Source organism: Delphinus delphis, chromosome 2 (genome assembly GCF_949987515.2).
Source record: "Delphinus delphis chromosome 2, mDelDel1.2, whole genome shotgun sequence".
Taxonomy (NCBI): domain Eukaryota; kingdom Metazoa; phylum Chordata; class Mammalia; order Artiodactyla; family Delphinidae; genus Delphinus; species Delphinus delphis.
Window position 1 is genome coordinate 131,451,041 of NC_082684.1, and position 22,314 is coordinate 131,473,354.

The 22,314-nt window shown below is 35.5% G+C and overlaps 1 protein-coding gene across 1 annotated transcript in view; it reads left to right on the top strand.

The window, feature by feature from the left end:
- The window catches only part of MYO9A (myosin IXA), a 269,941-nt gene that overhangs the window by 67,721 nt on the left and 179,906 nt on the right, over nt 1–22,314 (top strand). Inside the window, exons 7-11 of the mRNA XM_060005673.2 lie at nt 4,827–4,924; nt 7,130–7,256; nt 12,339–12,428; nt 16,206–16,322; nt 18,168–18,302. Coding sequence (XP_059861656.1) covers nt 4,827–4,924; nt 7,130–7,256; nt 12,339–12,428; nt 16,206–16,322; nt 18,168–18,302 — 567 coding nt within the window. The remainder of the gene's footprint in view (nt 1–4,826; nt 4,925–7,129; nt 7,257–12,338; nt 12,429–16,205; nt 16,323–18,167; nt 18,303–22,314) is intronic.

Here is a 22,314-nt window from a genome sequence, read left to right on the forward strand (position 1 = left end):
TGCATTACCATTTCATAATAAATCAAGTAATTTGCAGTTTCAGATTTAATATTTTGGAAAATAAATTTTAGACACTTAAATTTATAGATACTGATAACTTTTAATAGAAAAATTTTATGCTGTTTTGTCACTCTTGAGAAGCTTCCATCTTTCGCCTAGTATACCGGGTGACTGTGTGTGCCTCATTGGGAAGTAGGTAGGAGACTGGGAAACTCATATGGTGAATATAAGACTTGATTGCCTTTACAGAGCTTATAGTGAAATTGTGAACTGGTCTGCTATTGTTTAGACAGTGTAAGCCCCAAAATTCTTAAGAATTTTGGGGCTCTGAAGTAGATAGACCTGACTTGAATACTAGCTCCATCTACTTACTAGTTTTGAGAACCCAAGCAGGTCACTTATTCTTTTGTTTCCATCACCTATTTAAGGGAATAATAATGGTCTTTAACTTTCATGAGTATTAAATTAGTGCATCTAAAGAGTTTGATAGATTGCTTAATACTGTGTAAGTGCACAGTAAATGTTTCCCCCCCATCACTGCCACCACTGAAAACATCACTCTCCATCTTTTCCTCTTAGAAGAACTTTGTAACCGTACTATCCTACTCCCTTAACATTACTTCCATCACTACCCTCCCATTTATTACGTTTTCAAATATATTATAGTTAGAACTTTGATTAATTTCTGTTGCTTTTTTTTTGCAAGGTAATTAATGCAAACAAGCAGTCTATTTGAGGATCTTTTGTTTTATTCTTTCCTCTTAGCTCCTCTTTTAGTATATTTGGGGGCAAACTAAACTTGTTTCACTCTGAGTTATTAGAACTTATGTGACTAGCATTATAGGAAGAGAGGTTATTAAGGAGGGTTCTGCAATTTGTGTTGTATTTTTTAACATACATTATTTGGAATTGTATAAATGATCCCAAGAGAAGTTATGGTGAGAAAATTGCTTTTGACGAGGGACCTGTTGTTGCCCATTGTATGGTGATTTAATTCGTTTTAAGGGTTATCCTATTAATACAAGCTCAAGCAGCTAGTGTTTCATGGGAGATAGCAGAGGACTTAGAACTGGATAGATTTTGGTTTGGCCATCCCTGTTATTTAGGTGACTTATTTAACTTCTGAGTCTATTTTCTTCCCTATAAATGTACGTACAATTAAATATACAGATGCATAATTAACTCCTTGTGTCTTGAGGATTTAGAGATTATAAATGGTAAGTGACTCTCATAATGACTGATATGTAGAAGATATTTAGTAAATGCTAATTTCCCTTCTTTAAATGGTAATAATCTATTCAAACAGTTTTACCTTAAAGCCAGTTCTGAATAACTTCAATGTAAACAGTTAGTGTCACCTAATTTTTAAATTTTTCTGAACTAAGCTTTGAATGATTTTAGGGTCCAATTATCAGGCGAGTTTAGTGAGAATTGCCAGAATAAGTCTCAGGATATTGACATTCCACCATGCTGCAGAGGATTAGAACTCATATCTCAGTGAGGCCATGCTTCCATCCTGGTCATTACTGCCTTTATAGGAACCCAACCATTTGTATAGTACCTGGCCTCCCATTTTTCCATGAGGTAGACCTTCTGCAGGAATCCTGATGCAACTTGGGCAGGAATCTTTGAATTCATAATGTTTCCATTCTCCCTATTTTAAGTATTTCTACAACATAGCACTCTTACTGCTATTCACTGTCCAACAGTTTATAAATTTGTGGTCACTTCCTTAAATACTGCCTTTTTGGCTTTATGCCAGTCCAATATGAAGGTCTCTGCATGCTGCCCAACTTCCTTTGCATATATTTTTCCATTTAAAAACCACTTTAACATCCATATTATGTTTGATCATTATAAAACCCCTGGTTGTAGTTAGTATGATTACCTTTCACACCAGAAGCAACAGTGGCTCAGAATTTAAGTGACTTCCCCCACGGTGATGAAGCAAGTTAATAGTGTAATTGGGATTCAAATCAGGCTATGTTCTTTATATTCTTTTTTCTTAAATGATCTTCAGCATCTTTACTAATTCTCAAAGTCAATTATTCCTATTTATGTCCTATATTATCAACTGGTAGCTATAAAAAAGTATGATTTTTATAAGCACCATTCTAAGAAATATATACAGCGTAGGAGAAAAATGTGTAATTTGACTCTGCTCTTCACTTTCTCTCCCTCATAAATGTTTACTATATGCCAGGCTTATTGTAGGTGCTTATAAATGAGAAAGCAGTCTCTTCATCTCATACAAAGGGAAAAAAGGCTGATAGCATGAAAGAACATTTTGGTGTGTTTGTGGGGAGTGTGCAGTGGCATGTTATCAAGTAAGACTAGAGCCTGAGCTAAGTTTGACAAGAGGAATCAACTATTTTCTTTCAGTGGAAAGGGTCCTAACAGTCGTTGGTTAGTTCCCTGTCTTATTCTTTGACCCTTACCGTTTCACTGTTTTCTAAATGACCTCCAACAGCCAGTATTTGTATCTTGGTGCTTGAAGGCTTTTCTCAGAACCCTTGTGCTCTTGCATGACCCTCTAGAAGTTCCTAGGAGTTAACAGCTTATCTCTAGAAGTCCTCAACCAATAACTCATGGGAGGTGGTATATAAGTGTTCCTGCTCCTTCACCTGTCTATTTTTTTTTTTTTTTTGCGGTACGGGGGCCTCTCACTGTTGTGGCCTCTCCCGCCGCGGAGGACAGGCTCAGTGGCCATGGCTCACGGGCCTAGCCGCGGAGCAGCATGTGGGATCTTCCCGGACCGGGGCACGAGCCGATGTCCCCTACATCGGCAGGCGGACTCTCAACCACTGCGCCACCAGGGAAGCCCCACCTGTCTATTTTTTATACTGTTTCCCAGAGATTACTTTGGGATTAAAGTCCAGTTACCCACTGTGGTAGCTACTTTAATATTGTACCCTATTTAGGCTACATTGCCTTCCCTACATTCCGCTAGTACTTGTACTGAATCTTTGTCTCAAGGTCGGCTTCCATAGGAACTCAGATTAAGATAAAGATATTTCTGGTCTGGTAGGTTAGTCCATCCTTAGTTTTTCTAATACCGTTGTCATCAGGGAAATACGCGTTAAGTACAAGCATTTAAAAGTTAATTATGATTTTGGTTTTCACTGAGACCAGTATTTGTATTTCCGAAGAACAATTTGATTATAGATGACAGCAAGTATAAATGTATTTATATTTTAGTTCTTTATTCAATTTATGTTCTCAATATTTTATACACATTGTTTTATTCATTCTTGGGGTAGATAAGAACAACCGTCAGTTACGAGAATCATTACTGTATCATTGAGTTTATACAAGCGGAAGCATAGTTCTCTTTTTCCCCACTGATTTATTATAGAAAACTTTTTACTAAATCATAAAATGAGTGAGCTATTTGTGGTTTTGGGGGGAAGAAAAGCAAGAGCTTTTAAAAAGCTTTACTATAGGTAAAAGAAAAATGTGTTAACTTAAAATTTTTTAGTAGGTAGGATGTTGGCATGTCTGTAGAAGTATGTCTTAAAATTGCTTACCAAAATTTTATAGTCAGAAAATTAAGTACATGGGTTCTCAGAAAGAACGTTTCTTGAAGTGAATTTAAAAATTTAAACTATCCATGTATACCTTTCCATAGAGAATAAAAATATTTTTAATAGTATTCTAAGACTTAATATTTAATTTAAAATTTTATTATTTACATATATATTCATTAACTCATTCTTACAGTGCCTAAAGCAAGTTGTACATGGTAGATACTTGATAAATACTTTTTAAAAAATAAATGAGCACTTTGTTTACTTCTCAAAAAAGAATATCTCATTCAGTCAAATAAATCATTCATTGTATATCTGCTTTAATAATTTCCCACTTTCTTCTTGGCACTGACTTGATACTGGAGAACTGCAGTAAATGAGACAAGTAATAGTTCATGTGTTCATTGAGTATTTAATACAATATTTCATAGGAAGATAGGCATTAAAAAAGTAAATACATGTGAGGAGGTTTTTGAAAATGTTAAGTGTAAGGGACTGTGAGAACATATAGTAAAGGGATTTAGAGACTTACTTATTGTTTTAAAGATTTAGATTATGTGTACAGTGTTACCGTTTGACTTTTGGGGGAAGTGAAATGCAAGAGTTGCTCTAGAAGAGTAGTATTTTTTTATTTGGTAGTCCATAACTATTTTTACTGACTCATATCATGTGTGTTCTTTGCAGGTTTTTATACTTTCACATATACTTTTTTATTTTGCTGACTGATTACCATGTTTATGTTATTAGGAATATAATATTTATGTTATTTCTAGTATTGATATAATATAAACCTCTTTGTATTATAAAAGTCTAGTCTCCACTTCTCAACTAAATTGTTGCCTGTTCTAAAATTTATTTTTGTGTCCCAGGATCTAGTTCACCTTGCATATGGGTAGACAGTTATTAAATATTTGTTGAATAAATAACGTTTGTTTGTGGAATTGAGCTCTCTTAAATGCTTTGGATCTCCAAGACTCTTCAGAACCACTCAAAATCAAACTTTGTATCAGAACATTTTATACATATTGCTAGCTCTTAAGTTACTTTTGAGATCCTTGCTTGGGTGGTTGTGAAAGAGGGAGAAAAGATTACCTACTGGTATTTTGGTAGGTGTGTGTTTAGTGTGCATACTTGTGGTAAGATAAGAGAGCTAATGAATTTGGCAATGTCTAAATATTTCACCAGCTCTAATTTTTATAATAGGTATATTTATCTAAAATTACTATATTTCCACGTGGCTTAGATTACTTTTCAATAGGTAGTCTTGATTTTTCTCCCCCTTTTTTCTTAAAAAAACAGGATTGCTTCACAGTGGAGGGGGAAGATTTGAGGCATGACTTTGAACGCTTACAACTAGCCATGGAAATGGTAGGATTTCTTCCCAAGACACGAAGACAGTGAGTTTATTTATTGTATTCTTATAGCCTTGATAGAGAATAAATCATGATGTGTTTCAAAAATTCCTCTTCTTTGATCCTTTGAAACAATTTTCTGATATTCCTGATCCAGTTCCATCTTAAATGTTACTTAGAATTAGAAAATTTATTTTTCTAAAAGACTTGTTTTGAATTGCTTTCTTTTGTCATAAATCTTTGAGAGTCTGTTGAAAGTTGGAGCTCTTCTTCCTGTAAAATGTAATACATAAACATTTGCATATTATTGCAAGGGCTCATGGTGCCCCCCAAACCTCTCCATGTACCTTACCTAAAAACCGTTGCTTTGTAACACTATTTTATAACTCCTTGCTTTCTATATCATTGATCTTTAATCTTATTAAGACATGCATACATTTCAGTATAACATAATTTTCTATGTATTTCAACTGTAAATTTATGTCTGTAGCATTGTGCTAAATGTATATTTTTCATTGTAAATATAAAAAAGTAGAACTGTAAAAAGGTTGAGATAAGGATGGAGTAAACTATGCTTAAAATAAAGAAGTAAATTATATTTAAAATAAAACAAAATACTTTAAAGATGCAAATAACCTTAACCTTATAAGCTTTTTGAGAGCAGGGATTCTTAATTCATATTTATAAATCTTTTACTATTGAATTATAGTATATTCAATTGTTTATAAGACATTTATTGTTGCTGGAGACTATGCATCACATATTTGTGTGTGAGAAACATTATTGTGCTGATTATTGAATCCAAAATTCTGAAATAGTGTAATGTGCAACTATATAAACTACTACTAAAAATAGTTTTTTAAAAAATGGCTCATAAGTTTGGTTTTTTTATGTTTTTGGCTTTAAGTAGTTTTTATATTTCAGTTGATACTGAGTTTCCTCTCTAACCCAGAATGTTTTTGTGAAATATTCCTTTAGAATTGACTTGTATTTTGTTTGAGTTGTGTTAATGACTCAATCATTTAAAAATTTTGAATTATTTGAAAAATTACACCTACGAATTAGATGTTGCTTCGGACCTCCGAAAGTACAGCTCTTAGGTTCCTAACGCAATATCTTTGTTTTATTTAAAATGCTTCCTAATTTTAGGAAAACACAAAGTTAAAATTTCTTAAGTAGGACAGATTTATTCTGAGGAAATAACTGGAGAAGGCACAAAGATGTGTGTATATATAGATTTCTAGGAAGGACTTTTAGGTGGAGTATTCAACTGTGTTAAACGCCTTTGAGATATCATGTAAGTTAAGGACATAATATATTTTTCTAAGTTACACGGAGGTTCTTGGTAACTTCTATGAGACATTTTACTGGGAGGCAGATGCCAGAATGTGTTAGCAAATAGTGAATGACAAAGTGAAGGCAAGGAGTGTAAGTTAACATTTCAATAAGCTTGTTTATGAAGTGAAGAAGATGTAGGATCTAGGATGGGTTGTTTAAAGTAAAAGAGAAGTGAGATTATTTTGATAGAAAGTTCTTGTCAGGTTCAGGCTAGAGATAGAAAATTGGTATAATAATGTTCCAGAGTAAACTGAGTTCATGAGATGTATAGCAGAAGCGTAGGGATTAGTTGTTGGCTGGAGGAGGGGCATGTGTTCTTCTGAGACAGGAGGGAAGGACAGTCCAGATACAGATGTTTCTCATTAAGGGCCTGCTATTAGATAATATATCCCAGTGGCCTCATACTGTTTTTTAAAAAGCATTTATAATATGATGGGCAGTATAATATGATGTAGGAAAGCATTTAAAAAATATAACTACTAATAAAAAATCACCTAGATTACTTGGTTAAAATACAGATTCTAAGACCTTTCTCTTAAAGATTCTGATGCAGCAGATCTGAAATAGACAGTGTAGGGAAAGGACATTCCAAGCAGGATGAAAAGCGTTTAGAAAGTCCATGGACTTTTGAAACACTACGGCAGGTTCAGACAATAGTAAGAAGTCCCCTTCAAATAGCTATATCTGACAGGTGATATAATTCTGAAAGGGTTATGTAAAGCGCTTTGCACAGTGCCCGACATAGTGAACACTCAATAAATTTTAGTTATTTTAGTCATTATTATCCTATTTCTTATTTTTCTGAAGACTGAATGCTTTGTACTGGTTAATTTGCTTGATTAGAATTTTGGAATGAAACAAGCTTAGAGAATGCACATAAGCAAGCTGTAATTTATGGTTTTATTTTCACAGGATTTTCTCTCTTCTCTCAGCAATACTACATTTGGGTAATATCTGTTATAAAAAGAAGACATACCGGGATGACTCCATAGATATATGTAATCCTGAAGTTCTGCCTGTTGTCTCAGAATTATTAGAAGTAAGTGATTACATTCTCAGTTGTCATTTCAAATACTGGGTAACTTTTCAGTTTTTATTTTGTGTAACTATTTTGTAGATATAAATGGGTTAATACTTTTTATTAATAGTGTTACTCCAAAAGTTGGAATTTCTGCTATTGTGTGTGCCAGAATCTTTAGAAGATTTGGGTTTTCTTCCCTGCCTCCCTTTGCCCCAGATATCCCTGATTCCTCAGTTTGCTGAATAGGATGAGTGTTTCACTCTATACTGTATCATGTTCTAGGCCTTTGTAATTTTTCTCCTTGTATATTTAAGATTTCCTCTCATAGTAGGATGTTGGTTAGATTATTTTATTTGAAGATGGATATCTGGATGGGTGGAGAAAAGGGTACTACTTTTTCTTTCTTCATGGCTGAATGGGAGCCAAAGGTCTTCATCTCTTGTGACGTTTCTTCCCACATCAGGGTCCTTATTATTACCTTATTCTTTCTTCCTGGAGTGATGATTTCTTATGTTTTCTGAGCTATCTACTCAACTTAAAAGGGATATGATTTTTGTAGGCCCTCTCCTCTGACAGGAAGTATATGTGTGTATACTCCCCTGAGTATATTCACATATCTACAAATATTTTTATGTAACCATCTATATCTATATAAAGATAAACATGATCTGCACAGCAAGGGAAACCATAAACAAAGTGAAAAGACAACCTACAGAATGGGAGAAAATATTTCCAAACAATGTAATTGATGAGGGATTAATTTCCAGAATATGCAAACTGTTCATACAGCTCAATATCAGAAAAACAAAACAACCCAGTCAAAAAATGGGCAGAAGACCTAAATAGATACTTCTCCAGAGAAGACATACAGATGGCCAACAGGCACATGAAAAGATGCTCAACGTTGCTAATTATTAGAGAAATGCAAATCAAAACCACAACGACGTATCATCTCATATCCGTCAGAATGGCTGTCATCAAAAAGTCTGCAAATAGTAAATGCTGGAGAGGGTGTGGAGAATAGGGAACCCTCTTGCACTGTTGGTGGGAATGTAAATTGGTGCAGCTGTGATGGAGAACAGTATAGAGGCTTCTTAAAAAACTAAAATAAAAATAGAGCTATAATATGATCCAGCAATCCCACTGCTGGGCATGTATCCAGTGAAAACTCTAACTCGAAAAGACACATGCACCCCAATGTTCATAGCAGCACTATTTACAATAGCCAAGACATGGAAGCAACATAAATGTCCATTGACAGTTGAATGGGTAAAGATGTGATGTGTACACACACACACACACACACACACACACACACACACACACACACACACACACACACACACAATGGGATACTACTCAGCCATAAATAAGAATGAAATAATGCCATTTGCAGCAACATGGATGTACCTTGAGATTATCATACTTAGTGAAGTAAGTCAAACAGAGAAAGACAAATATTGTATGATATCACTTATATGTGGAATCTAAAAATACGATACAAATGAACTTATTTACAAACAGAAATAGACTCACAGACATAGAAAACAAATTTATGGTTACCAAAAGGGAAAGTGGGAGGGAGGGATAAATTAGGAATTTGGGATTAACCAATACATACTGCTATATATAAAATAGATAAACAACAAGGACCTTACTGCATAGCACAGGGAACTGTATACAGTATCTTATAATAACCTGCAATGGAAAAGAATCTGAAAAAGAATACATATTTATATATATAGTATATATATATAAATAAAACTGAATCACTTTGCTGTACACCTGAAACATTGTAAGTCAACTGTACTTCAGTAAAAAAAATAAAAATTATAAAAAAGATAAACATGAGATTATACTGTTGTTTCTAACTAATCCATTAGCACATGTATCGTTCTAGCCTTCTCCCCTTGCTTATCTGTAAACTCACACTCTAACAGTGAGGAAGCTGTCTCCCATCAATCTGCCATTCATTTAGGTATTGGATTCTAGTATACCTGTAAAGCAGTATTTTTAACCCATATCCCTGTGGGAAATGACTTTATGGAGTCATGTTACCCCTAGTTTTACAGACTCCATTTATTTCCAGAATTACTTAGGTCAGCACCTTTTTTCCTCCCACCCCCTTCACTGAGGTTGTTCCATATATTTGTCATACAGTTTTCATGTCATGGTCTGTATTCTTTTCCTAAGATTCCCACAACATCTTAAATAATTTTCTAAAAATTTGTATACATTAAGATTCACTCTTTTTGCTATTTGGGTTGTGACAGATGCATAATGTCGTGTATCCTCCACTACATTATCATACAAAATAGTTTCACAGCCCCCCAAATTCCCTGTGCTTCACCTATTCAATCCATCGCAGCAAACTACTGATCTTTTTACTAGCTCTGTAGGTTTGCCTTTTCCAGAATATAACATAATTAGAGTCATATAGTATGTAGCCTTTTCAGACTGATTTGTTTCACTTAGCAATATACATTTAAGATTCATCTGTGGCTTTTCCTGGCTTGATAGCTCATTTCTCATTATTGCTGGGTAATATTCCATGGTGTGGATGTGGTTTATCCATTCATCTGTTGAAGAGCATGTTGATCATTTCCAGTTTTTTGCAATTATGAATAACCTTTTTTTCTGTTGAAATATCACTTATCTTTCAAATCTTGGTTCATATACTACTTCATGGGACTTAACCATATTAAAGGGTCTAAACTGACTCTATCAGCATAGAACATTTGCTTCTCCTTAGCGTAGTTCAGTATTGGCTTTGTAGCATAAAGTTAATTGTTTACCAGTTTGTGTCCATTATAGGGTGGTGGCAATGTTCTTTGAGAGCAATGGATGCCTCTTATTGATCTAACCTTACAGTGTTTATTATTTTGTACATGCCTTGCTGTTGCTTATTAACTTTAATGGAATGAGTTAGCCTGGAAGAAGGGTCAGGAGGGAGTACCTTGAATTGGAACTAGATTCACTCATTGGAAAGAAGTTCCAGGGTGTGGAGTGTGGTATCTGAAAGCTGTAATTTTGAAGGTCATGAGGGTCAGAAAACAGATGTATTTCAGGCAGGCATTTCAGGTGATATTTTAGTCAGACATTTGGTATTGTGGCTAGTGGTCTTTCTTATAAGTTCAGGCATTCAGCAAGTACTCAAGGCTTCTGGTCCTAGTGCAGTATTACTTTTTTTGGTGAGAGACTAGTAAGAGGAATTCAGGCAATTTAAAGAGGTATTGGTAAAAAAAGGAGAAATCCAGTTCTGAGAATTGGACTTACCAGTGTCAAAGTTAGAGTAACAACTAAATGTGATTTGATAGCAAATCTCACTTTTGAACTCAAGCTTCTCAAATTCCTTCTTGTTACATATAGTTTGGACTGGTTCTAGGAATGGAGGTTTATTAAGTAGAAAGAAGATAATCTTCAAAGTCAACGAGCTAGAGAAGGTCTGAGAAGACCTACCAGGGTATCCTGCCTATGGTTAGATCTTATTTTTATTTATTATTATTATTATTTTTTTATTTAAAATTGTTTTTGGCCGCGCGGCTTGTGGGATATGAGTTCCCCGACGGGGGATCGAACCTGGGCCCTCGGCAGTGAGAGCGCAGAGTCCTAACCACTGGACTGCCAGGGAATTCCCATAGTTAGATCTTATTTTTAAATATGATTTTCTCTAATTGATTAACATTGATAATGATAATTGGAACCTTAAGGCTTTCATTGAAATAAGATTGAAAGATAGGCACAATAACTGGTTTAATTAAAATGTAAACTCTTTAGTAAAGGTTTAATTTAATTTCCCTCCTTCCCAAAGTGATTCAGTTCAATAATAAATATAGATTTAGCTTCTAAGAACAAATAATGGTTTAATTTTATTTATTTTTTCCAATTATTTTTTGTAGTTACCTCAGGCAGTAGTGAATGGTTTGCATCTTCTGTGTACTAAATCCTATCTGGGGTAGAGGCTTGTGAAATTATTAAAAGCAAACAAGCTCCAGTAGATTAGTTGTATTTAATTGTGGAGCATGTTTTTGTTGTGAAATATTAGAACCATCATCATTACTATAAATTGTTCAATTTTTAGTAGATTTATGTGTTTTGAGTATATTTAACATCTATTGAAACAATATTAAAGAATGAATTTTTAATATACATATCAGTTTCTCAATTAGGTGAATATGAGAAACATTGTAGATTGGATATTGAGCCCATTGCTAATTATTAATATTTTGTATTAATAAAGTGTATTTATTTATTGGCCTCAACACGCACCTTGCAGGATCTTAGTCCCCGACCAGGGATCATATCTTGGCCCTGGCAGTGAAAGTGGCGAGTCCTAACCACTGGGCTGCCAGGGAATTCCCTCAAGAAAGTTTATTTTAAAAATTTAAAGTCATATATGCACGATTAAGACTATTCAGAAAATTATAGAGGTAGCTGATTGAAATATGAATTCAGTAATTTTTTTTGGATGTTTATCAAAATACAAGCAAGATTAGTGTGTTTTGTGTGATTGTGTATATGTGTAGATCTGTGTATGACCATTGTCAGGTTTTAGTGTCAGCATTAAAGCAGCTCCTTAAAATGAATTGGGTGGTTTTTCATTCTTTAAATTTTTTTTTCTGCATTTAAAAGACGAATCATGGGCTTCCCTGGTGGCGCAGTGGTTGAGAGTCCGCCTGCCGATGCAGGGGACACAGATTCGTGCCCCGGTCCGGGAAGATCCCACATGCCGCGGAGTGTCTAGGCCCGTGAGTCATGGCCGCTGAGCCTGCACGTCCGGAGCCTGTGCTCCGCAATGGGAGAGGCCACAACAGTGAGAGGCCCGTGTACCGCAAAAATAAATAAATAAATAAAATAAAAATAAAAAGACCCATCTGTCTTATTTACCCCTTTGTGTCTTTTTTATGGTGAAGTATGGTGAGTGGGACACTTAAATTCCACTTTGGCCAATATTTAAATTGCCCAGTGTATTGTCTTTTTGTTTTTTCTCTGTTGCATATTTACTAATCTCAGTAATTTTTTTCTCTATTTGACTTTTCAATAAATAATTCAACCATAGTCATAAATCTTTTATATTGAATTTACTTTTCCGCTGTATAGGTTAAAGAAGAGATGCTATTTGAAGCACTAGTTACAAGGAAGACCGTGACAGTGGGAGAAAAGCTTATTTTACCATACAAACTGGCAGAGGTATGAATAGATTTTCTTTGAAATCAAGGAACTCTGAACATTTTTAGAAGTTTAGGTTTATATTCTTTCTGTTAACAGAATGAAAATAACAGTATGGATTGAAATATTTTCTGGGCTCTTGAAATTTATCGTGAACTTTCTGTCAACTTGGAAACTTAAAGTTGAATGTAATTTTAAGCAATACGCTTACATTTTTCTCCAGTGATCTCAATCTGATCACCGTTCTTAAGTTTCATAGTATTACTGTGGGATAAGTAGATGGTAGGTAGAATTATAAATAAGCAGTCCTTAACCCAATTGATTATTCCTTGTTGAGCACATCATATCTTCCAGCACATCATATTCTTTTGGTTTACTTTTTCGTTGTTGGCCTCTCCTTTGCAGTTCTTTTTGTTTGTTTTTTCTTTTCTTCCTGACTTCTTAAAGATTGGGTGCCCTAGGACAGTCTTTGTCTTTTCTTCTCTATACTCTTTATCTAGATTTTCTCACTTAGTCCCATGGCTTTAAATATCGTCTGTATAGTAAAGCTTCCAGGTAAGTTTTATTGCTATAGTGTGCCAATATTACTATTATACCACTCAGGTGTATAGGAGTAGGAAAGTTATTGAAAAACCTACTATTTTGTGGTGAAGTTTTATGAAAGTGTTGAGAAATCAAACTGACAATTATAAAGATAGGACAGGAATATGAGATTGGAAGTCAGAGAGGTGGGGAAACAGTGATTTAACTGTAGAGAATGCTTTCTAGGCAGACATTGATTAATTTATCCCATTGATCCATTTATCCCATTTTTGGGGTCTCTCCTGATTGTACCTACAGGTCCACATTTCTTCATTATGTCAGGTATCTTATATCGTATTTTATAGTTGCCAACTTTGAGAGCTCCTTTCTAGACAAGAGAAAAAGCCAAACCGTTTTAAGAGTTTTGTTCATCTTTTACATAAAAGTTCAATGCTTTTATGTTTTCTTTCTCAACTTTTTTCATTATTAAATATTTCTTTATGTTTATTTACATGTTTAACTTTAACTTCAACATTTTGAGATTATTTTTGTAGCCCCTGCTTTATTTTTGTTTATGTTTGTTTGGTATATTTATTTGTTTAGTAAATATTTGAAAACACTTTTTGTGCCTGGAATTGTGCTAGGCATTATGAGTAAAATGAAGAGCAGTCCTTGAGGATTCTAGTATTTTGTCTGAAGAGCAATGGAAAGAAGGGCTTTAAGCAAAAAAGTTGCCTTAGATATTTTTTAAAGGACAATCTGGCAGCAGTGTGAAAAAATTAGTTGGAGGAGAGCGTGTTAGTTTTCTATAGCTGTGTAACAAACTTAGTGACTTACTATAATACAGATTTATTATCTGACAGTTTCCATGAATCATCAGTCTGGGCACAGGTTAGCTGGGTCCTCTGCTCAGGGTTTCACCAGGCTGAAGTCAAGATATTCATGATGGCTGTGATCTTATCTGAGACTCAACATCCTCTTCTAAGTTCACAGGTTGTTGACAGGATTCACTTCCTTGCAGTTGTAGGACTGAGATCCATAATTTCTTGTTGGCTGTTAGGGGCCATTCTCAGCACCTAGAGTCTACTTGCCATTTCCTGCCATGTGGTCCTGTACACAACATGGCAGTTTGCTTCTTCAAGGCCAGCAGGAGAATCTCTGATGGATGGGCTCAGTCCCTAGTAAGTCAGCTCTACCCAAGACAGTATCTCTTGGGTTAACTAAAAAATTCAGCTGATTTTGGGCCACAATTATATCTTTAAAATCCCTTCGCCCTTGTCATATAACAAAAGATAGTTATGGGAGTGAAATCCATCATTTACAGTCCTGTTCACACTTACTGGGAGAGGATATAGAGAACATGTACACCTGGTGATGGGAATCATTCTAACCCAGAGGGCAAGAGTGAATGTGGAATGATGAGTTTGGAGGCTATAGTAGTTAGTACTCCTGAGGAGAAAGATGCTTGCTGCTATGTCTAGAATGGTGACCTACTGATAGGGAGAAATGGATGTATTTAAAAAGAAAGAAATTTAGATGGTAAAAGCAACAAGATTGGGCAATGATTTGCTTAGTGGGAAGCAGGGAGGAAGAAGGAGATGTCAAGGATGAATCCTGATTTTCTGGTACACACAACTGTAGAATATTGGTACCATTCAGTGAGACAGGAAACACTGAACGAGATCTTGTTTGAGTGAGAAAATAATTAATTGGTATTTGGGCTTATTGAGGTTAAGCTGTGATAGGCAGGACTGCATTTCAGAGAAAAGAGGCTAAAAGTATAATATTGGGAGTTATGGTGTAAATAGGCATTATATTTGTATATTTGGTATATTTGGATTCTCTATAAATCTATTAATTTGATATGGAGGTTTTCTTTTAACTACAAAATTCAACTCATTTATATTCATTGTGATAACGAACATGTTTTCTTACTGTGTGTTTTAAAATATTTTGCTTTTGCTGAATTTAATCAGATTGTCTTTATTCTTTTTCCTCTCCTCTGGGGAAAATAGAATGGTTATTCTCTCTATATATTCTACTATTGATTTTCTTTTTATTTTAAAGATACTTGGTTGATAACTTGCCTAAGAATAGACTTTTAGGGCCACATCCTTTTTTCTCTCAGAACTTCTAAACGTTTTCCAATTATTTTCAAGTGTCTGGTGTTGAAGATAGAGAATTTAATACCTGTCTTCTCTTTCCTATGTAGGTGATAGTTTAGGTAGGTAGTTTTTGTTCTGGAAACTTGAGGGGGTTTTTTTTCCACTGAAATTCAGAAATTCATTCATCATCTATGTGTGGTCGGTTATAGTATTGTCTCCATTTTACAAATGTAAAAAAAGCTGTAGCCTAAGAGTTTAAGTAACTTGACCAAGGTCAAATAGCTGGAATAAGTAGAGAAACCGGGACTGGAAGATAGTCTAGCTCTTAATCAACACTCTCTACTTCCTCTAAAATTAAGAACATAGATATAAATATGTACCTGAATATACAAGCTGCAAAATAAGTCCCTAGATGAGAAGTACATAAATTATTAGGATTTGTATTCTTTTAAGTTCTAGGACTCAGCTGTCTAAGATACGTGCCCCACAACCCTCTTTTTAGGTTGCGGTACTTTCTAAATGTTGGATTTTCTTTAAGTAATAGACTTCATTTTTTAGACTAATTTCAGATTTACACAAAAATTGAGCAGATAGTACGGAGAGTTTCCATAAACTAGGGAAGGCTTGAGGTGAGGGGAAAAAGTAAATCACATAACTCCATAATGAAAGAATTGTTACTGTTTGGGGATGGAGAAATTCTAAAGGTTACTGTGGATGACAAGCTGAAGACAGCCAGGAGTGTAATTGTGGTGGTGTGACTAGGATTCCACAGATAACTGATGCCTTTTTGATAATTGATTCCTATGCCTGGAATACTCTTCCCCACTTTAGTTGGCAAAGTTCATTTATTTATAAAGTTCCTATTCTACCTTCTTTACTAGGTGAAATATATACCCCAGTTTTCAGTAAAAGTGTTTTGAAATGTGTGGACTCATGTTTTGTTTCCTTTATCTTTCATGGCAGTTTAAGCCTGGATTCCCTGAGTTGGATTAAATTAATGAGTATATATAAAAAACTTCAATTGTAGGTTATTTATATTGAAAGAAAAATTAATTTCTAATTCAGGATAATAAGCTTTCTTTCTTGAATGAGAACAAAACACTTTGTTATAGTATCTTAGTCAGATTGTTGCCAATTTCACTTAGACTCCTAACTTTTTTTTTTTTTCCAGGCTGTGACAGTGAGGAACTCCATGGCTAAGTCTTTATATAGTGCCCTGTTTGACTGGATAGTTTTTCGGATTAATCATGCACTTATGAATAGTAAAGATTTGGAGCAAAATACCAAGGTAGACATATATTGGATTATAATATATTTTTCCTGAAAAACTGTTTTAATAAAATGGGTAATGCATAAAATTTAAAAACATAGAATTATATAGAGTAATAAGTTCACCTTTTATCTGTATTCCCTGCTATTTCTCTCCTTATTTCTGCTTCTATGACCCTATTCAGCAAAACTGTTCTGTGTGTCTTTCCAGAGCTTTTTTCCTATGTACTTACATTCCTATAGATGTACATGTACAGAGTTGCTTTTAAACATAAAAATAGGATCATGCTATCTGTATTGTTTCTAATTTGTATTTTTTTTTACCTGGTTATGTCTTGAAATATATCTAGACCTCATTATTTTTAATATTTAAATGTAAAACGTAAATATTTAAATGTAAAATTGCTCTTACATGACCTTTTCATGCTTTGAGTAAGCCCACAGGTAGAAAGTTGATTTTAATTCTAACCTAATATACCAAGTTGACTTATTTTTTTAAATTAATTAATTAATTTTATTTTTGGCTGCATTGGGTCTTCACTGCAGTGCATGGGCTTCTCATTGCAGTGGCTTCTCTTGTTGTGGAGCACGGGCTCTAGGCGTGTGGGCTTCAGTAGTTGTGGCACGTGGGCTCAGTAGTTGTGGCTTGCGGGCTCTAGAGCACAGGCTCAGTAGTTATGGCGCATGGGCTTAGTTGCTCTGTGGCATGTGGGATGTTGCCAGACCAGGGCTCGAACCCATGTCCCTTGCATTGGCAGGTGGATTCTTAACCACTGCGCCACCAGGGAAGTCCCAAGTTGACTTATTTTTGAAGATCATTATTTTCACTGTTTTTTGTAAGGGCTTAGAATTAGTCAGCAGTATTAATCACACAAAATACTCTTAATGGAGACTTTTAAAAGTCTCTTACTATTTATCACTCATTACATCAGTTTGCCCAGTATCTCTCTTAGCACCAGTGGAGAAAAATTATTTTCATTTAATCAAAATTGTCATACAACTGTATTTTAAGAATAAGGTGGGGTGGTGAGAAGAATGGTGGTTTGGGATATTAGAACTGAATATTTATCATCCATAGTAAGAAGTTAGAAGGTAATTTCTGGAGGTAAAATACCAAGAAATAGAAGAATAAACATTTTTTACTATATTATACTATTCTTTACCAAACAACTAAAAAGATTTGAGTGTTGTTGACTTTATGGAGCAGAAATTGAGGGTGGAGAAGGGATTGTTGTTTTTTGTTATGATCCTTTTAGAACTGTTTAATGTCATAAATCTTGTGTGTTTCTTTTTTTTGATAAAAATTTTTAAAGTTTTAACTTCAAGAAACCACATATTATGATATCCAGTTTCATTTCTAGCCTGTGTAAGACTAATTTAAACATACCTGTTAGCTTGATTCTTAATGCAGAATTTTATTGGGATAGAGAAGTCAAACTAGGAACAATTGCATGATCCTTTTGGCATAACCAGGCATAGCTAGGAGTAACCTAGCTTTACTTTAGTAACCTTCTGACTTTCCAATAGCCTGTTTTTCCCTTCCCTGTCTCTTGGGTTTTAGAGATTTGTGATATTGAGGTAACAGGTCATTAACTCTGCTTTGTACATTTTTGTAAAGTAATCAATGAATTACATGTGTTAAAACTTTGGATCTATTTTTATAACTAAGATAAAAAGAAAAAGATGAAGAAAAAGAGAACTAACATGCTTTTCATTTGTAGTAATATTTTGACTGAACACTGGTCCCCCAAGTTTTCCTCTCTACTGCTGTTGAAGAACATTTTGTTACTTACATTGTGAATATTATTCATGAAATAAATTTGAGCATCCTTTTTTAACCATAATTTTTTTTCCTGTTTCATAGACTTTGTCCATTGGTGTTCTTGATATTTTTGGGTTTGAAGATTATGAAAATAACAGCTTTGAACAGTTCTGTATTAATTTTGCTAATGAACGCTTACAACACTACTTTAATCAGCATATCTTTAAATTGGAGCAGGTGAGTGCCTGAATGTGTGTACACTTGCCCCCTTCCTGCTCCCTAAACCCTAACCCCCACCTTCACATACACACACATAAATTTTTTTTTTTTTTTTTTTTTTTTTTTTTTTTGCGGTACGCGGGCCTCTCACTGCTGTGGCCTCTCCCATTGCAGAGCACAGGCTCCGGGCGTGCAGGCTCTGCGGCCATGGCTCACGGGCCCAGCTGCTCCGCGGCACACGGGATCCTCCCGGACCGGGGCACAAACCCACGTCCCCTGCATCGGCAGGCGGACTCCCAACCACTGCGCCACCAGGGAAGCTCCATAAATTTTTGAGTCATAGTCGTGATAAGTATTTTAAATGTTGTATTTCAATATAGATGTTATTGACTTCATATTAGTGTAAGCAAATGACAGATCAGAGCATAGTTTGGGGGCCTTATCACACAGGGTTTTCTTTTTTGTTTAATAGGCCTCAAGTATTAGAATCAATAATATGTGCTTGTTTGACTGCACCTTTGAATGAAAAAATACGGGTTTGTTTTGCATTTTTGTTGATGTTTTTGATTTTTAATTGCCGCCATGGGCTTGGTCGCTGTGTGTGTAATGTTAAGTGTGGTTGTTGGATTCCTTTGATTTCTTAGTTCGAGGATGGGATAGAGGAGCTTATTAACAGAATCTCAAATGAGCTCAGAATGTGGATACAAAGAAATAGGACAGTGTAGAGAGACCAAAATGAGTAACTAGATATTTCCTGTGAGAAGTTCAAATTGACTGAACTAGTATAGAAAGAGCAAGCCATCAGTTTCTATGACAATTCTTAGGGTAAATGCAGGGTTGAAGGAAATGTGGGCTCTTTCTCCAAGTCAAGTTTGAATTCAGTAACAAGTTGAGATTGTAGCCCAGAATTTCAGTTTGTATAAAAAGAAGCAAGGGGCTTCCCTGGTGGCGCAGTGGTTGGGAGTCTGCCTGCCGATGCAGGGGACACGGGTTCGTGCCCTGGTCTGGGAGGATTCCGCATGCCGCGGAGCGGCTGGGCCCGTGAGCCATGGCCGCTAAGCCTGCGCGTCCGGAGCCTGTGCTCCGCAATGGGAGAGGCCACAGCAGTGAGAGGCCCGTGTACTGCAAAAAAAAAAAAAAAAAAAAAAGAAGCAGGGTTCACATTCACCTCAAAGGAAATAGTGAAGAAAATAAATGAACAGAAAACCACAACAGGTCTTTCCTGTCATTGAGGCTTGCCGTCCTCTGTCCTGGCTTTAAGCACTGCTATTTTACTTCAAGAGTTATAAGGACTCATTAATATTCACACAAGCAGCATTAGTCTTGGCCATTTTGATAATTCCTTAAAGTTTTTAACACATGACCTTTTAGCTAGACTCTTTTATAGAGCTGTTAAAAGATAGTATTATTTGTTATAATATCACCTAACATATATGTAGTGCTTACTCTTAAGTGGGTACTCTTTTTATTCTGGTGTTGCAAATGATGCCTAAAGCCTGTATTCAAAACACTCTGGCTTCATAATTCTTGCTTTTAATCAAAAGTTGAGCTGGGATTGGTTTCTTTACTCAATCCAGTGTTCTTTTTACTAGATTATGCTAAATCAGTATTTTTATCTCCTAAAATGGCTGTGTGTGTTGGAGGGGTGGAGGAATGCATTTTGTTGACAGCGTTTTGTATTTCTCAAAGAAAAGCATCAATTGCTCTGTGGATCATTAAACAGAAGACTGGTTAAATTGCTTTTGAAGAAGAAAGGTGTTCTCTTATTGTGAACTGAAATTATTCTTACCTTATTTAGAAGTCTAGATTAGCCATGGAGGAGCCATGAGAAATGCCTTACCTAAAAACATGTATAAAAATAAAACCTTACAGTTGGTGGAAAATGTGTTCAAAACTACTTGGTGGGTGGGTGGTCCTCATTTATTTGCTACCCTGCATATCATAGTTGTGGGCAATGTGGTGGAATTATGGATCAAAAGACATAGATACTAAGGTATAGCTTTTTTTTTCTTTCTTTTAAGTCTCAGTATTTTCTTCTGTTATTTGTGATGTAATGGGTAAGCTTTTGATGTAATTTTGAAAAGCTTAGAGAAAATTTATACTTTTTGCCACCCCATCTATTTTTTTTTTGCGGTACGCGGACCTCTCACTGTTGTGGCCTCTCCCGTTGCGGAGCACAGGCTCTGGACGCGCAGGCTCAGCGGCCATGGCTCATGGGCCCAGCCGCTTCGCGGCATGTGGGATCTTCCCGGACCGGGGCACGAACCCATGTCCCCTGCATCGGCAGGCGGACTCTCAACCACTGCGCCACCAGGGAAGCCCGCACCCCATCTACTTTATTCTTCCTTTCTCTCCCTCCTCATGTTTTTCTACTTAAAATGGATTTTCTGGAAATAAGAGATTTAAGTCAGTTTAAATATTGAGTGTTTTATTTATTTGTGTATCACTGGTCTGGTACCTGTTATGAGATGGGTACTCAGGAACTATTTGTTAAATTCAGTTGAATAGAGAATCAGTTAAGTAGATTAAATTTTTTGAATAAATAAAACACAGAAATAAAAAAGTACCAAAGATGCTTTGGGAGGAAACATCTTGAAAATCTTGATTACTGAAGTTCACTTCTAAATTTTGCCCAAAATTAGTACGTATGCACATAGGATGGGAGAGAGATGTAATAGGTGCCATGCAGGATGATAGGTATAAGGTAATCAGATATAAGGTAAAGTAGTGATATAAAGGATGAAATTGATTAGAACTTACTGAAAGTCTGCAAAGATTTCCCAGGGGTGATTCTGGAATAGAGTTTTGAATAGAAAGTTGAGCTCACCAGACTGTCAGTGGGGAAAAGATATTTTAAACAAAGGTAACAGTATCTTTAAAACTGTGAGGCATAGAATAGCACAGCAGTTTTGATGAATTGGAAATGATTCAGTATAGCTAAAATATAGGACATAAGGATGGAGGCAGGAAGGGAGATAAGTTTGATGAAATAGCCTGGGGTCAGAGAGTTGTGCAGAGAAGATTAGAATTTTTCTTTTAGAGAATGAGGAGCTATTTGAAGTATATTTAGCAGAGGATTTGAAATGGAACTGTGGAAGATGGATTGAAGGGAGGTGAACTGGAGAGAAGGACATAATCCATGAGCCAGTTCAAGTAGTATGGGAGAGTGACTCTGAGTCCTGAATCAAGGTATTTATAGAGATAATGTGGAATAAGAGACAGATGAAAAGAGGTTTCTGTGATTTGAAAATCTGTTTCCTGTTATAATTTGTAATACGGCTCTTTTCTTATTTCCTTTACTTGCTCAGAATTATTCCTTAGGTCATTGATTCATCAGTAAATCGAATAACAATTATGTATCAGGCACTGTTAGGCACTGAAGATAGACATTTTAGAGTTCAGGTATCTTACTGTGGAGTTCATAATCTAGTGAGTTGTTCTTTTGTCTATCCCACTTCTGGGGATGTCAGACTAGGAAATTTTGATGAAACTTGCTTGCAGAACACCTAAAAAAAAACTGAACAAAACATATTTGAAAGCATTGGAGTACCTTCAAATAAGTGAAGTTTTATAGGACTTAGATATGTAAGCACGAAACCCGGGATTTGAGCCCAGCATTCGGGGACTGCTTTGTTCCTAGAGACATTTCTGTTCTGGTAGAGGGCTGCCAGATTCTGAAAGAGTCAGGCTTGAGAATCTGAGAAGCCTAAATGGGTTTTCTCCAGATTAAAGAACAAGGAGGAACCCCCTGGCAACTCCCACAGGCTTTAGGTTGAAGACCTCAATGGGTTATATCTTAGAGTAAAGGTAAAGCAGAAATAGTGAAGGCATCATAGGGACTGAAGCCCAGTTTAAAATAATCTCAGTTCTTCACTGGGTTAAAATAGTGTAGAATTTCCAGCATTCTTAGCCACCTGCTAAGAGCAAATTCAGTCTCCAGTGGAGGAAGAAATCATTCTAGTGCTAAAGTTATCTCTATACTTTTTCCTATACAAGCATTCAGTTTTTAACTGAGAAGTTTGTTTGTTTT